The 18,086-nt window shown below is 49.1% G+C and overlaps 1 protein-coding gene across 1 annotated transcript in view; it reads right to left on the bottom strand.

Moving 5' to 3' along the window:
- Positions 1-18,086, bottom strand: part of LOC149325902 (uncharacterized) — a 405,896-nt gene that overhangs the window by 61,329 nt on the left and 326,481 nt on the right. Inside the window, exons 13-14 of the mRNA XM_089562519.1 lie at positions 15,831-15,890; positions 1,362-1,444 (exon numbers count right to left, since the gene is read on the bottom strand). Coding sequence (XP_089418645.1) covers positions 1,362-1,444; positions 15,831-15,890 — 143 coding nt within the window. The remainder of the gene's footprint in view (positions 1-1,361; positions 1,445-15,830; positions 15,891-18,086) is intronic.

Here is an 18,086-nt window from a genome sequence, read left to right as displayed (position 1 = left end):
CACGACCTCCGAATTACGCGTCCGGTGCTCTACCTCTGAGCTACGGCGACGGCTGTCAAACCTTCTGCTTTCGGGGGTATTTATGTTTACAAATAACCTAACCTTGAGAGTGTTCATCAGCGCCACCCACGTTCGTAAGCGGCGGACGTGGAACGTCCTGAGTTACCGCTGGTGTGACGTAGAACGCCATCGAACGGCGAGGGTGGAAGCTGTGTGAGAACACTCTTATGCTTCATATGGCGTCAATGCTGCCAGAACCGAGACCGTCGCTAAGCAATTAAGCAAACAAGGGAAGGGGAATGAGGGGCTCGTTATAAATATGAGAGAAGCCAACAACCACAGAAACCAAGGAGCACAGGGGATTTTTTTAAATTAATTTTTTTTGTGGTGTTGATCAAGTAAGAATATTACTGAATATGTTGTCGCTTAAAGCTAATTGATTAGAAAAGCAGAAGAAAAAACAACCACATGCCGCCGGCGGGATCCGAACCCACGACCCACCGGCGGCATGTGGTTGTTTTTTCTTCTTTTCTAATCAATTAGCTTTAAGCGACAACATATTCAGTAATATTCTTACTTGATCAACACCACAAAAAAATTAATTCAAAAAATCCCCTGTGCTCCTTGGTTTCTGTGGCTGTTGGCTTCTCTCATGTGCAAGTATTGAACCAACTAGCCCGACAACACGGTCTGCTGAAAAAAAAAGCAACACAATCTGCACAACTTTCCCGTGTGTTTCACTTAAATAGGATGTGTGACTAAGCTTTGAAGCCCCTTATCTCGACCAAACCAAACAGTGCGCTCAAAACTTTCCCACATCAATTTTGTCAGCTGAGGCGCTAACGTGTTTCTTGAGTCAAATAATATTAAAAGTGGTACACAGAACCTTCTAAGCAGCCGCAAAAAAACCTCGCCTCAGAATTCATAATTCGCAACGCACTAAAGCTCTCTTTCCAGTACACAATGTAGTACAGCCCGCGTGGAATGTGTGCTCTAGGGCTAACGATGACTTGCAGTTCTTGAGGTAGAAAGTCACGCCATTTGAGACTAGTATGCGTGGCTTCAACAGCGCGTACATCCCATGCGATAGTGTGTTAGGAATAAGCACTTAGTTCGAAACGCTTCAGAATATTGCTGTTTTCTACTTTCACGGCCCCGACGTGAATTGTGAGCCAAACAGAGCCGTAACATCACCGCCACAGCCTTATCGCATCCCGTATGAAAGCAGGCCTTGTAGCTTACAGATGCCAGAGTATTATGTGATCGAGAAGACACGCTTCAGATGCAGCTTTCGTATGAATGGCCTGCTCGGACGCAGCGTGCCCCCTCTTGCGAAGGATTCGCGAATCTTGAGAATTTACCTTGGATTTCCTGAGGTTCTGTCATTCGCCAGAAGTACCATCTGTTTTTCCAGTATGTCGAACACCTGTTTAGTATCTGTTGCCTGAAAAAAATGCAAACCCATCGCAGTTAGCTCGCGTGTCTATCAAGAAAAGGCCAGGTATAGTGTACGCCTTCTTAGAAGCGTACAGAACGCCAGGAGCTCCAGCAGGGAGTAAAAGGTGTGCACTGCGTGAGATCTAACTTCTAGTGCAAGTGTGAAAGCTCAATAAGGGCGTCTTGCATATGAACCGCAAACCGAACCTATTCTTATGCATATTGCCGGCTAGAGACTGTAGCAGTACTTTTGGGAACAAACGACTCAGGATCGAGGACTGCCATTTCGCAATCTACCCAGTCGTGCCTTAGAGAAGTTTGCGTGGAAAGAGGTATTATTTCTTGATTTCTTGCCCATAATGGATCAAGCATTTGAAGGTGTTTCTGGCGGGCGTTCTATGCTTCAGAGAACTGTACAGCTGCACATGGCAGCAGCGGTAGTGCACTTCGTGCTACACTGACGAGTGGCCTCTGTTTTGGTAGTTCAAGGCAGACGCATTTTTGTGCTCTCTTAGACAGCCTGAATTCAAATAAAAGAGCGTTCCGGAAGTGAACAACGGCTCCGTGGAGTGCATCTCTGCTCCCTATCCGGTGGTTAACTCCTCCGGGTCTCTTGGTAGCTGCGAGATGCAAAATCAGTTTAAAAACTCGGTTGCATAAGTTGTGGTCACATTGCTTAAGACCAAATATGGAACAACAACGGCTGCTATAGAGCGGTGTTTTTGCAATCATAATCCGGGCGTCATTGTTTTCTCTGTGTGGCATTACTGCGCCTCTAGACAACTGCTTCAGGCAATACATCGTTTTAAATAGTGCTTGTTAAGTTAAAAGAGCGCTTTTTCGGCATAGTAAATTTAGCCGTGGAGTAAACCAGAATACAGCTGAGACTTGCTAATTGGCAGGCTTGTTAACTAATATTGAATAGGTAACTTAATAGCTGTTATTGTTAGGCTTTTTATCGTGTAGCCGATCATAAGCAATAGCCATATCAGTTATTAGGATTTCGAAAATGCGGTTACCCTCGGTGCTGTGGCCCAAAAAATTTTGCTACATCGCGTCAGAATCCTGGCGCTTTCGAGAAGCTTGCAGGCGAAGCCACTCCTCCAGTGCACGTAACTCGTAGAAAAAGCCAGGGTTTGTTGAGCCACAACTTAGAGGGTAACAGCGGATTGAAAATTCTGAAAACGGGCGTGGATGTTCCTTGCGGTGGGCTACATTCCTATTATTTATTGCCACGAGTGAAAAAAAATATGATGAGTAAAACATTGGACCTAAAGGCACGTTAACAAGGCACGTGGACTTGGGAGAACGAGAAGAAGGAAGAAAGAGTGCAGTGGTATTTTTGGAAGAGATGGAGAAGACGGCGAAACCGAAAACGAGGCGGAAGGAGAAGAAAGTGGACGTATAAAAGGAGGGCTGGCGACGTGGGCAGGAGGAGGAATGTTCTCCGTGCGGACGTTGGCGCACGGCCGTTAGCTGCTGCAAGAGGTGTTCGATCGTGAGACCTACTGACCAGGCGCGGCCCCCATCGGCTGATGCCCAGGTCCCGTGGATTACGACCCTTACCCTGTCTTCGCAACGCGGGCCCTGTGTGAACGCCTCCGGAACGACGACTCAGCAAGCGGTTGGTGTTACCCTAAAGACCTCGTCACCGATCGGCTAAGGTGACAGTCAGCTAAGGTGACCTGGCCGCACCGAGTCGATCTGATCCTCCTCAACACTCCTCCCGTGGAACAGCGGCGTCTCTTGAAACTAGGCACAACCTGGATTTTTGTCTGGACTCCGCGGTCGAGGTAGCGGGCCAACCACCCGCGTTTGGTGGTAAGCTTGTATGAGGGCGAGTTTTCGGTTTACGCGTGAGGATCGTTAATGTGGTAGGACTGTGGTGTCTTCTGTAGCGTTATCTTGGGGTACATGTAGTGCGCTTTTATGTATAAAGTGTGGGGTCTTCAGTTTTCCCTCCGAAGCCTTTTCTCTGCTCTACAGGCTTGCATCGTAGGCCAACTTTTATGTGACAAAATTGCCGAGCCTGACAGGATTAGATTTCGGGCCCATTCGTACTAATAGCTATGTGGGTGTGTTGACTTATCACTAGAGATGGACTTCAAGGATATTTTAGATTTAGTGCTGAAATTAGGGTATACTAAGCAGGAGTCGTTAACTGGATTTTAGAAGACATGAAAAGGTGGCGAGAGGAAAGAGCACAGGCGCGTTAAAATGCCAGAGCGGCTCAGGAACGCGAAGTACGCCGAGCGGCGCTTCCCAAAGAGGAGGAAGAAAGACGAGCACCACGTGATAGGGAGGAGGATGAGCGTGAGAATAAAACAATGGCTGGAGAAAATGTTGATAGAATTAAAGGTGCAGTTAGCGAGCGCGCAGAGTGCAGAATAGGAAAGGTACCCAATGACCGCAGATGGGGAGTCCTCCAGAGCGCCTAACGTTTGCCGGAAAAAGCTAATGGCGCTTTGTGATGAAAGGAGGGATGACGTAGACGCATACCTCCACAATTTCGAGAGGGTAGCGCTAGGCTAAGGTTGACCGATGAGTGAGTGGGCTACGGCTCTTAGCATGTGCCTGGTGGGAGAGGCTCTTATCGTCTTTGGACGAATGCCGGCTTCTGAGTCACTACAGTACGATAAGGTGAAAGATACTAACTTAAAAGATTTCGGTTGACTTTAGATGGGTTTCGTGAAAAGTTTCGGTTTACAAAACCTGAGGATGCATAGACTGCCAGTCAGCTTGCATCTCGTTCGAGCGGTTATTTCTATCGTTAGATGGATATGTCTAACATTCAGATATATTTTGAAGGGGTCAAGAACCGCGTAGTTACTGAACAGTGTTTAACACGCTGCCGCTCCAAGCATCCAATATTTTTCAGGGAAGAAATTTTAATTAATTGAGCGAAGTTACTGACTACGCCGACCAGTTCATGGAAGCACAGGGGATTGAGAACTTAGCCAAGATGAAGGATGAGAGAGTCAAACAAGAGTCTGCTGTTCCTCGATCAAGAGCCCCTGGTGAGGTGTCCAGAACTTCACAACGATGTTTCTTGCGTAATCGTGTGGGACAACGGACGGCCAACTTTTGGTTGCGTCGTTCAGCATGAACAGGCTCAGAGAGTATGCGATAACCGCAACAGCTAAGGACACCAAACGAATGAGTGCGGACAGCGACCACGGGAAGAAGCTGCTTGCTCATGTTCGAACAGAGCTGGTGCATGAGTAGCACGACAGTAAACTTGATGATCAGGTCGACTAAGGACATAAGCGAAGAACAATGTCAGTCTGATAAACCCATGCATGTGGTTGAGAGAGAGATCAATGGTAAACGTCTCTGTGCTAAGAGACAGTGGGGCCAATGTTATGGTGAGGAAGAGTCTTGTGCGATATCCAGAATTCACGGGACATGAGCGAGTGGTCCCTGTCCAGAGCACGGTGCGTCAGTTTCCAGAGGCCAGGATCATGGTTTCGATCCTATATCATGAAGGATGGCTAACAGTGATGTGCGTAGAGAACCCGCTGTATACCTTGATTATTCGAAATATTGCTGGGGCACGAAGTGTTGATCCCGATGTGAATTGGAAGCTGCCAGTATGTACAGAGGAAACAGCTACAGGGAATACCAGTGATGAGCCTTAGTTTGATGGACAAGAGCCATCAGGATGAAACGCTCCGCGGGAAGAGAAGAGAGAGCGTGTGAAGGAGCTCTCTACGGCTGTGCAATCTATATCGACGACAGCCGGTCCAAAAATGGACTTGAAGCAGTTGAATATACCGATAGTACTACATCTAAATACCACTTCAGAGCTCATTGCAAAACAACAAAGAGGACAAATTGCAGCGAGACTGCTTCAACAGATTTGGCAAGGTACTGCAATGAAAGGGGACCCACACGACACATCCATTCCTGCTTCAAAACGATATATTGTGTACACGACGTGTCTTTAATATAGGAAGAGAAATCACGCAGTTAGTGGTTTCACAAAATTCGAGACCACAGGTGTTACGCTTGGGTCATGACTCGATTTTATCTGGGCCCCGGGGACTGAACAACACCGTATGTAGGATAAGGGAAGAATTCTTTTGGCCAGGAATTCAAAGTGAAGTTAAAAGATATGTGAAATCACGCGACATTTGCAAACGTACAATACAGAAGGGAAGAGTGGGTTGTGTACCTTCGGGAACTATGCTCATCATTGACCATCTATTTTCGAAAGTACGTGTGGACGTTACTGGACCGATAACACCGGCGTCCAATAGGGTAAATGCCTACTTATTCTACTCTAGTGGATACGGCAACGAGGTTTCCGGAAGCAATGCCTTTGAAGAGGATTGATACGGTGCAGGTGGCAGAAGCTTTGCTTCAGATATTCTCGCGCTATGGGGTGCCAAATGATAACATTAGTGATCGTGGATCCGAAAGAGATGACTTGCCTGCTGGCTGTTAAGAACTTGTTCACTTCACCGTATCACCTCATTGCGAATGGAATGGTAGATGTCCAATGGCCTCATGAAGTCCATGCTCAGAAAGGTTGAATGGCACCATCAAGTGTATGCTGAGAAAGATGTGACAAGAAAAGCCAAAGGACTGGGATAGGTTTTTTCCTGTACTCAAGTTCGCCTATCGTGAAGTTCTGCAGGAGAGCCTTGGTTTTTTCCCTTTTGAAATGTTGAATGGACGTAGAGTGCGTAGTCCCTTGGCAATCATCAAACAGATTTGGAGCAACAAATAGTTGGGAGAGGATTTAAAGACTACGCACAGCTATGTGCTTGAGTAGAGAGAAAGGCTTCAAGAGACTTTCAAAATCGCGCATCAGAAATTGAGCAAGAAAGGAGAGATACGAAGTTATAAGACAAAACTGCAAAAGCGCGGTCACGGAAGCCTGGCGACAAGCTGTTAATACTGCTTTCTACTGAGCGCAACAAGCTGTTGATGCAGTGGAAGTGAGACAACGAAAAAAATGACGTTGACTATGAGCTATTGTTCCACAACCAGAAGAAATTATTTCCCGTAGACATCCTCCATAATTTGAACAATTATGATGTCGCGCAGGAACAGCGTGATGTGTGATTCATGAAGAATATGTAGACAGGCTCCCCTCGTTTAACACCAGAAAGACAATGTTCTAAAACAAGGTGACCATAAATCGAGACTTGGATGGGGAGGAGATCTCTGAGATAAAGAAACTGTCTCAGCTTTTTTTTTATCAGACATTTTTCCAGGCCATCCCAGGCAGACTAATGTTGTAGTTGTAATGTTGTAGACGACATCTTAGTGGCGACTCGCTCGTGGCCCGAGCACTTGGAAACTTTAGAAACTAGAGTATTTAACACCATTCGGATGGCTAACCTAGTGATTAAGCCAATAAAATGCAAAATAGGGTTTGAAGCTGTGGCATTTCTGGGCCATACCAGTGGTCTGGGTCGCGTTGCTACAATGGAAGATTTCCTGGACAATATCGAGCAGCTCAACCACTGCAAACTAAGAAGGAACTACAATCATTTCTCGGGTTGACTGGTTTTTACAGAGTGTTTATACGTAATTAGGAGGGCGTGTAGAGCCGTTAGTGTCATTAACGAAAAAAAGGCATGCTGGTAATGTAGAATGAACATCCGTGCATGAGCAAGCCTTCACAAGCTTAAAACAATGTGGCGTATGAACCCGGCAGACATCATCGCCCGGTGTCAGCAAATATATATTTTTAAGCCCACTTCTCCTGGCGGAAAACCAGACTGCGCGCTGTTGTGACTTTGGGCATCTCACCGCTGCCACCAATGTTGTGCCATAGAGGTGGTCCCGTTGCGCTCGCCACCCGTTTCGTGACTGAGCGTTGCCAGCTCTCCTAGCGGTAGCGAAGACTCCGAGTCAGGCGTCGGTGAGACTAAGAAAACGCTTTATACATTATGTACAGGGCATAATATAGTTCAACATCGGCACAGGGGCCGAGAGCTACACAACGCGACTGTTCTCGCACAGCGACGATCAGCGAGACACCAGCACGTCACACCATCCGACTCCACTCGTGAGCAGCACTCGACTCACGGTGGGTCGGTGACTCGGTCACTCTCTCACACACTTCCAAGCTGCAGCGGTGGGGCTTTTATAGCCTGAGGAACGGTGGCCCCTCAGAACTGGCCAATACAAAGGCAGCACTCGACGGCAGTCCGAAAGGACCAACCAGCGACCGCGCCGGCCACCCGCTTCAAATTTTGCCGCGCGCGGTGACGCCCCGGGGAAAGGGAAACCGGCGCCTCGCAGTCTGGCACCCAGCGACGTGTCCAGGCACGCTGCTCGCCGATGCTTCTCCTTACGACCCCGCTGACTTACGGCGCAGCATCGTGGCTTGTCAAGGGAGCGTTAGGGCACGTTGCCTTGCGGCGCAGCACCAGGGCTTGTCAAAGGGACGTTCGCAGCAGAAAGTTTGCGGCCTGCAGATTTGGAATCCGGGCGGGTTTCCCGGCATAACAGCACCCCCGCCATCAGATAAGGCGCCGGGAAGACGAGCTGCTTCCACGTGGCTCGGATGCCAGGCGCGCATCTTCGTCAGGCTCTTCCTCCAAGTTCACGTCCAGGTAACCTCACGAGCACCAGGTCCCACTCGCAGGCCAGGAGCTCCGTTGACCTCGTTGTCGCCACGGCACCTCGACCAGCTTCGCTGAGGTCGTTCCGATCCCCTTGCTTCTCGCCACTGGTCATGGTTGGTCGTTCTGCAGACTACAAAACCGACCGGCAAAAGGCAACACCCAACACGAGCAAGTGCCCTCTGTTTCCCATCAAACACCAGACGAAGCCATAATCCAAATCAACCTAACTAAATTGCTGTCCCCATTTATTCCCGCTGCAACAAGAGGCATGTGTACGATCTGGTACACAAGGTTCAAACAACCATTTTGCAAAGTATCAAACATCAAAATAGCAGGAGCACTTAATAATCAGCAATAATAATGAAAATCATATTGGTCCCCTTGAAATCATTTGGACCGAAAACACACTACTGAGGAAGCAAATGAGGTCATTCATTTTTGTCCCTTTCTTCCTCAGCAAACAGCCGCTTTTAGACTACATGGTACTTAACCAGGTTAGAGGGCAACCAGGTTAGAGGGAAATTGGTCCGTTTCCACAACAAACTCTGAACCGGAGGCATAAGAAGCCAGCTTCTGAACTGCCCACACAAGGCAGGCGCACTCTTTTTCAGAGGTGCTGTTTGCCTCTTCCCTACAACTTAGTTTGCGACTCAAATACAAAATAGGTCGTTTATGACCACTAGCATCTTCTTGCATAGCACCGCTCCCATTTCGCGATCGCTCGCGTCACATTCAAAGATGAAACCTTTCGGAAAGTCTGGTGCCGTTAGAACCGGCTTATGGCTCAAGGCTTGTTTCAATATTTGGAACGCATTCTCTTTCTTCGAGTCCACGTCACCTTAACGGGCTCCTATTTTCGAAGCGCGTCTGTTAACGGGCTGGCAGGGTCAGAGTAGCCTCTAACGTAGCGTTGGCAATATCCAGCTGAACCTAAAAAAGCCCTGATATCCGTCTTAGTGGTTGGCCGGGGATAGTTTACAATAGCGGCTACCTTGATGTCGGAAGGTCTACGCCGGCCGCGCCCCACCACATGGCCCAAATAAGTCACTTCACCGCAACCTAGGTTACATTTAGCTGGTTTCACAGTGAGGCCTGCCTCTTTCAACCTGCACAATACGACTCGCAAGTGCTCGAGATGTTCTTCCCAAGTGTCCGAAAAGATGGAAACATCGTCGAGGTATGGCAATGCAAACTCGCCCAAACCATGAATCACTCTGTTCATGAGGCTAGAGAAACAATACGGCCCGTTTCTAAGTCCGAAGCTCAAATTTTGGTTTGCCTCCATCTTTCTTTTTACAGCTGAGTGAATGACCAAAAAACAAACACTAAATACAAGAAAGATGTATTCTTAGAATCCACAAACTTCAGCCGCGCCCTGCGCAGTCGGGGTCGGACGGCCGCTCGACCAGCCGAGGCTTCACAGAAGCTGAGGGGCTGATTAGTCACGCCTCTCCGCGACATGCGTCCAAAGCCTAGGCAGCGCTTGGAAGGCCGAAAGCGAGAGGGGCGCTTCCTCATTTCTCGGTCCCAGTCATGTCGTTTCCCTTTCTGACTAGCGCGTGCACTGTGGCGCTCTTTTGTCTGGCGACCGCGTACCCTTCTCTGGAGTCCATCACGCCCGTCCCGAATCCTAGGAATTCTTCTGCGGTTCTTCCACAGCGGCGTAGTACGCTTTAGACCAGGCTGCGCCTGGTGAGTCCGCTTTCGTTTTACGCGACGCCTGCGAACTCTTGGGCTCCAAGGTGACAATTTCGGGCTCTTACGCACATTGCCGGCCCTCGATCGTACAAGCTTCTTCCGCACTTTTCCCTTTTTAGCGCAACCATTCAAATTGGTTTTTCTTCTACGCCGTCGCTTTTTGGGAACTGCCCTAGCGGATCTGTTGTGCGATTCTCCGGTTACTTCGGTGCCCTCATCATTCAAGCTACCAGCCTTCGTCTGACCAGCAAAATCTGGTCTTGACGAATTCATGCACTCGTCCCGAGCAAGACTTTGCTCGCGCAGCCACAAAACCTGCGCTTTTCTAGCAGTGTCAGGCGACGGTTCACCTGACGAACCATTCGGTGCTATTTCCTTTGAGCACAATAGCTCGTTTTCCGGCAGTCTATCACAAGACGCTGGAGTTTGACCTTCACTAAGCTGATCTTTGTCTCGATGCAGCGCTGAGCGGCATTCCTCGCCTACGATCGAACTCTCAGTTGGCGCTATCGGTGCGCCACTGCCCGTCGCGAACTCAGAGCGACCTGTCTCAATTTCCGCAGAGAACAGCTGCTCGCTCTCCTGTGGTCTACATCTTGGCGCTACGCCTTCATCTTTCAGGATCGCAGCGGTAATCTCTGTAGCATCGCACTTTACAGCTAACGCTGCGCTCTGGCTTGGCGCTTCAGCGTCACCGTCATGTGACTCACAGCCACGCTCTGAGCCGCAGATTAGAGCCTCAATGTCATTACCCTTGCACACGTGCTCAACTTTCTCGAGGTATCTATCCATATCCTCGCCGACGACCATGGGCGGCAGTTGGTCGCTTATTCTTGGACCGTTAGAGGGAACTGTCGTAGAAGCAAGAATAGGCGCTGGCGAGGTTTCGAGGAGCTCCAGCTCCATCATTCTTACCTCGTGCTCTCTAAGTGCCTGGCGTTTCCGACTCTCCTCTTCTTCCCTCTCGCGACGTTCCTTTTCCCTCTTTTCCTCCCGCTCACGCCGTTCAATGACATCAGCCCAGGCCTCTTCGGCTTCCTCAGCCGTCACGTCCTCGGTTCTCATGACCTCAAGGATCGCATTCTTTTTGCTGGGCCCAAATCAATGCCTAACTCCTCACAAATTTGGAGAAGTTCTTTGACCTTGTAACCCTCCATCGTTCACAATGGCCTCTTGCTGTTTGCCCTTTTAGAAAATAGTTGCCGTACACTACTATATCACTACTAGTTAGCCACGAGCAAGCATTTTACACACTGCCTTATTTTCCCCTTCAGCATCCCTTGGTTGTCAAAACACTCTTCCTAGGCTTGAAACACACAAGGTTAACACAATGCTACACCAAAATTCTCTAAGCTACCATAACCTGTGTTAGAGAAAGTCTGGCGTTTGAGGAAAACTTCAGGCACTCACCGCGCCGAGGTAGCTGATGTCGGTCGATCCCATAGCTGCCATCCAATGTTGTGACTTTGGGCATCCCACCGCTGCCACCAATGTTGTGCCACAGAGGTGGTCCCGTTGCGCTCGCCACCCGTTTCGTGACTGAGCGTTGCCAGCTCTCTTAGCGGTAGCGAAGACTCAGAGTCAGGCGTCGGTGAGACTAAGAAAACGCTTTATACATTATGTACAGGGCATAATATAGTTCAACATCGGCACGGGGGCCGAGAGCTACACAACGCGACTGTTCTCGCACAGCGACGACCAGCGAGACACCAGCACGTCACACCATCCGACTCCACTCGTGAGCAGCACTCGACTCACGGTGGGTCGGTCACTCGGTCACTCTCTCACACACTTCCAAGCTGCAGCGGTGGGGCTTTTATAGCCTGAGGAACGGTGGCCCCTCAGAACTGGCCAATCCAAAGGTAGCACTCGACGGCAGTCCGAAAGGACCAACCAGCGACCGCGCCGGCCACCCGCTTCAAATTTTGCCGCGCGCGGTGACGCCCCGGGGAAAGGGAAACCGGCGCCTCGTAGTCTGGCACCCAGCGACGTGTCCAGGCACGCTGCTCGCCGATGCTTCTCCTTAAGACCCCGCTGACTTACGGCGCAGCATCGTGGCTTGTCAAGGGAGCGTTAGGGCACGTTGCCTTGCGGTGCAGCACCAGGGCTTGTCAAAGGGACGTTCGCAGCAGAAAGTTTGCGGCCTGCAGATTTGGAATCCGGGCGGGTTTCCCGGCATAACAGCGCCGAATCTCTTCTGGCCGCGCGTATACATAAGTTGTCTCTAGTTTTCTTTTTCGGCCGTACCATCGGAGCAATCGCGTGGTAGGCCGCTACAACAACATATGTTTAAACAATACGTGTTGCTAGCACCAGACAATAAAAAAAGAACATTTGTTTTGCAGACGGCTGCTTCAGACCGAGCTCTGGGAGCTTTGTTGCAGGAACAAAATGGGTTTTTGTATGCAGTGTCTCATGCCAGTAAGAAGCTGAATAAAGCAGAGCAGAATTACTCCACTGTCGAAAATGAATGTCTCAATTTGGTTTTGGGCGGTGAAACGTTTCCATCTACATCTGTATGGGAAAGCGTTCCGAGTGCATAATGGTCACCAGCCGCTGGAATATTCCAGTAAAAATCAAGATGACGAATGGCAGAGCATGTGATGGAGTCATACTACCGGAGTAGGATTTTAGCATCGAGTACGTTAAAGGAAGACAAAATGTTGGTGCAGATTTTATGAGCAGAATGTCGGTCAGCAAGGTGCGGAAACCTCACTGTTAAGAGGGTGAGTACGACTAGCGAACCTGGCTGTAATTTATTTGCTCGCATTACTTTCGTTTTGTGTATGCATTAACATTTTGTATGCAGATGCTGGAGATGAGATGCCTTAATGCGGTGGTTAATGTAACAGTTCCGGCGAAAGCAGTGAACATGAGTGATTTTGATGAGTGCTATGTGAAGTGGCGAGGTATTCTGGGGTGGGGGTTTCGTGTGCTTCTAGGACAGGGGGAAGCAGGTTTTTGGAGACCATTGTCTTATACACGGGGGCCATTGTCCGATCGAAAAGAAAAGAGGGATGAGTAAAACACTGTACCTAAGGAGGCGCACGTGAATTGGCACGTGGCACTTGAGAGAGAGAACAGGGAAGAAAAGAGTGTGCAGTGGTATTTTTGGAAGAGTTGGAGAAAACGAGGACGAAACCAGAAACGTGGCAGAAGGTGAAGAAAATGGACTGGACGTAGAAAAGGAACCCCTCCTTCTGCGATCTAGGTGCGGACTTTGACGCACGGCCGTCAGCTGCTGTAAAGAGGTGTTCGATTGTGATCCCCGCTGACCAGACGTGGTCCCCACCGATTGATGCCCCGGTCCCGTAAAACGCGACGCTGACCCAGTCTGCGGAATGCGGGCCCTGTGTGAACACCTCCGGAACGACGAATCAGCCAGTGGTTGTTCTTACCTGTGAGACCTCGTCACTGGTACGAGGACACTCCAACGCCGACATCCAGCTAAGGCGACGTGGCCGCAACAACTCCCTTCATCGGATCCACCTCAACACTCATCTCGTGGAACAGCGGCGTCTCTTGAAAAGAGGTACCACCTGGGTTTTTGTCCGTACTCAGCGTTCAAGATCGCGTGCGAACCACCAGCGTTTGACAGCAAGCCTGTATGAGTGTCAGTTTGCGGTTTACGCGTGGGTACCATTAGTTTGGTAGCACTGCTGTGTTTTCTGTAGCTTATCTTGGTGTATGTATAGTGCGCTATTTTGTTTGTTGTTCAGTCATGTATAAAATGTGCCGTCGTGAGTTTTCCCTTCAAAGCCTTTTTTGTGCTTTATATTCTTCCGCGCACAGAGAGCGCTTACCATTAAACATTGTAGGCAGACTTTTGTGGGAAAATTATAAAGAGCTTAGCAGTAATAGTTAAACTAACTATTCAAGAAAAGTTAACGAGCCTGCGAGTTAGCACATCTTAGCTATATTTTGAAGTACACCACGGACAATGCTATGCCGAAAAAGCGCTTTTCTACTGCACAATGCCTCATTTCTAAAATTGTGTTGTTTTAGGCGAAATGCCCTGTATTTTGGATAGGCTTGGGAGAGTCACCCTTCAATCAGTTGCACCGCGAAGGTGTCAGCCCTGGAACGGCTTATACGCCCATATGGGGGTATAGAGCTAATGTTGCTCAATGTCAGAAGAAAACTGACACTTTAAATGACTTGAAGCTGAGGAATATACTAAGAAAGTAAAGGAAAGTATTGTAAAGTAGTTTTTGAGAAGAAAGCATAAACTTGAGTTTCAACGGCAAGCATCAAAGTGATGTTCGAAATCCCAGTGTCCATGAAACTTGAATTACTAGCACAAACTAGGAACGATTCAATTTCCGGGAATACAAATGAACTGCACACCTGAGCGCCGATATAGCTCGACGGCAGGTGCGGTTTGTTGCTTGCGGTTTGTTGCTCAGCATGGTAAAGAAGCGCAGAAGTGGCTCAAAAAATGAAACACCACTTGTTGCTGTCCACATTGTTACACTCCTCCTCGAGTCTCAGTAAAACGAGTTTTGGGGGAAGCTAATCGCTTCCATGGGACATAACTGCAGCACAAAAACCACGAACACGTCATGAAGAAGCATCCACCGAGACAAGCAGCGATTTTTGTGGTCCATAGGTTCTTCTTGCTTACGTGTTAGTGGTCTTCGCGCTGCAGTTATGCTCCTTAAGCTTCATTGCTCCCCGTCTTATAGAGTCCTCTTCTATCTCATCAGGGCTCAAGGGTGCTTGTCACACAAAAAGTCAATAATGGGTCATAATAATTGCGATGCAAAAGCAACGGCGGCTAAGAATCTTAAACGTTCAGCACACACAGTTGGGTTGCTGGATTTCGTGCAGCCGGGCCTCCGTACTCGTGGCGATGCTCTTTCGCAGTGGTGCCAATTTTTTTTCGCCAGTGGCTGTTTTGTAGATCAAATGACCTGGTAACAATGAGCAGAAACTGCCTTGCTGCAAACTGCACAGTCTCTAATCGTACTTTTTGCGGTCACGCCATGGGCAATGCTTTGTGATATGCGTTGATTCTACGAGTTTTGCCCTCCAGTCGAGAGTCCCTGCCTATAGAGCTACCTCGTCTCTTCCGTTTCCTGGACTACCCTCCTCTTCCGCTTCCATCCTTAGGCTAACATTTACAAGATAGCTATCACCACAGGGAAACCCACGCTAGCTGTTTCTCTCCTTTGACGTTACCTTGCCATCAGTAAGAGCTATCAATCTTTCTCCACCAATGTCACCCCTTTCCTATTCTCCTTCGCGTTCCTCTTCGCGTTCTTTCAGACGCGCGGCGTTCGCCTTGGGCCGATCACTCCGGGAATGGGCGCTTAGCATCTCAGCATCTACGCTGTAAAATTGCGCCCAGGTGCAAATCTCCTTCCTTTATTCATCACCCAGAAGAGCGACGTGCTGTTTGTATGCTATTGGATGAGAAAGGGAAAATTATAGCTCTTTTGCACATCCGAAATTAGGAAACAAGTGGTGGTCCCGCAAGCTTTCGAGTGTCAGTGAGCTTATTCCTGAACTCATAAGGTTGACAGCGTTGATAGCTTCGGCATAGCATTTTTATCTTTATGATCATTAGCAGTGAACACTGTCTTGCACCTTCCTCTCTTTAACCGCGGTGATCAATACATGGTTACGTGTTGCTTTCAAATCCGGGTCGCCGCTTCCGTTGATTATGTGACCAAAATGTGTTCTGGCGGCGATAAAAGCACAATGAAGACGCCACCAGAGCGCTTTGGAAAGAACGTGATCACGCACAGCAGTATCGGCGATATGCGAGACTCTTGTCGGGGTTAAAGGGCCTTGTCAGCAAAACATGCTCTCATCTGTAAATTGGGGTGAGAGAGACGGCATCTTCTTCTCGGTTGCCACCCAGTGAACAAGCCGCCGTGATATTTCTGTTAACGCCACTGTACTGGACTTCCACCCACTCTATTAATCGGAAGGCGCATCGGAAAAAGTGCGCATCATTCCTAACTCTTCAATCCCGCAGCCCCAGCTCGGAATAAGATTGTCAAACTTCACGTTTTACTGTAAAGCATTTTTCAATCATTGACCGAGATTTAAGTTACTTATCAACCCTGCACCAGTGGTTGTAGGGCTGAAAGAAAGTATACTCACCTGCAATTGCTTTTCCTGGTCAGCGAAGAAGTACACGGTGCGGTTCATGCCCTCTTTGAACTGTGGAGAAAAAGTACATTTTTTTACTGCCTGAATAAGGCGCTACTCTTTGAGACTGAAATGGCAATAGCGCTACAGCGAGACAAACACAAGAATGACTGTCGCAGCACATCCGCTAGTCTTGCATCTGCGAACGAATATTTTAATCTCGCTTCAGAAATTAGATGCCCTACGCCAGCATCGGAGATTCACGCGCTTCTAAAAAGAGCGCATTACACGTCTGATCTGTGCGAGCATTGGAAAATATTAAGTTCTGAAATTTGATGATTAGATATCAGTACAAGAGTGGAACGCTCCGGGCGAGCTAACTGGGACTTCTCACTTGTTGTAAGAGTATGTCATAGGTCATCTATAACTCTATATTAAAGCCGCCTCGTCACTCAATGGTTATGATGATCGACTACTGACCCAAAATACGCGGGTTCGAAACCGGCTGCGGTGGTCGCATTTTGATGAAGGCGACATTCTACACTCCCGTAAACTTTCCAGTGCATGTTAAGGAACCTAGGGCGTCGAAATTATGTGCAGTCCGCCAGTACGTCGTTCCTCACAGCCGGAGTCGCTTTGCGATTTTTAACTCCAAAAACCAAACCAAACCACCTGTCTGCATAGGCAGTGAATCGCTGTTTGCTGCATGAAATGGTATCATTGGATATGGCATTGGCAGAACCTATGTGATGGACATTGACGTCCGAAAAGCGGAATGAACGAGGAGCAACGTACAAAGGAGAGAACTCCCTTGTATGGCTTTGGGAACATCATACCTTAATCTGAAGCGCATCTGTTTATTGCGAAAGAAGCATGTGCCACCATTTATAATGAACCTGTCAGAAAATTCGGCGAAAGTTCGAAAAAAAAAAGAAACATGGCGCGGCGAGCATGGCTGTCGCCACCGCGCATCGTAAAACGGGGGAGAAGGAAGCCCCGGTTAGCGACTAGCCTTGCCTGCGTGGCTGCCCCCTCCACCACCACTCGCCGAAGCGACACGCGGGGGGATTGCCGTCAATTTTTCTAGAATGTCGGAGATGCTTCTTCTCGAAACTGGTAGTATAGCACTATACTGGTAGAGAGGGCGTAGCCTCGCGTGTGCTAAGGCATGCCTTCCTCTTCTTCACTCGCGCATCGGCGGCGGCGCCCCGACAGAATGTTCCAGATGCACCTGGAAGCCACTCTCGTCTTTTGACCAAAGAGGAACGCGCGCGATAGCAGTTCCTCATGAATTGTACGGCCACCACTAAGTCACGTAAATCATTGTACGTTGTGCCCGTTCCCGCCATATCGATCCATCGATCAGAAAGACTAAGCAAATGTGCTGCGTATTGCTTGCCTGTTTCTTTATTAAGCGGCTTACTTTTCCGAACGCTTCCGCGATAACCTTCTGCCGTGAACCGAAAATGTTGCAGCAGGGCTAGTTTCGCCTTATCGTAATCCATTAAATTTGCTGGAGACAGTCGACCGAATACAAGGAGAGCCTCCCCAGTCAAAGACATTCTGAGTGCTGCAGCCCATTTTTTCTTGGTCCAGCTGTGCCCTTCGGCGATACGCTCACAAAGTTTGAGGTATGCATCTAAGTCATTCCTGCGGCCGTCGAAAGGCGGGATCAACATGTGTGGGCTAACTGCTGCCGAGGGTCCCGGTGTGGGCTCTCGATTACCCCCACCAGCTTCTGCAAGCCATAATTGGAGCTGCAACCTGCGCTCTTTGGCCTCTGCTAGAAACATTGCATGCTCGCGTTGGGCTTCACGCGCAGCGCATTGGGCTTCTGCTTCTGCCTTGGCGTGCTCGCGTTTAGCTGCAAGTGCAGCGCGTTCCTTCTCTTTCTGAGCTGCAACCCACGAACGCAGCTAGCAATCTCTCAACCCCAACTATTTGCCTAACTCAATCATATCTTTAGCGTTGCCATCGTTTCTTTTATGCGAAGCATACTAAATAGCCCAACCCAGCTCCTCGAGCGCGGCGGTGTCGTTACCATTGACCTTTCGTGGCCTCCATGTCATACCACGTGATGCGTGACGTCACAGCAGATGAAAAACGGGGGCCCAACTCGCGCCGTCGCGCGAGACGTCGTGACCAAGGAGGACCACGTGGTGCGTGACGTCACAGCAGAAGAGAAACGGGGGCCCAGCTCGCGCCGTCGCGCGAGGCGTCGCGACCAAGGAGGACCACGTGATGCGTGACGTAACTACATAGGAGAAA

Source organism: Amblyomma mixtum, chromosome 10, assembly GCF_055824585.1.
Source record: "Amblyomma mixtum isolate Tamu chromosome 10, ASM5582458v1, whole genome shotgun sequence".
NCBI lineage: Eukaryota > Metazoa > Arthropoda > Arachnida > Ixodida > Ixodidae > Amblyomma > Amblyomma mixtum.
Note: the sequence above shows the minus strand (reverse complement) of the source record. Positions and strands in the feature narration are given on the sequence as shown.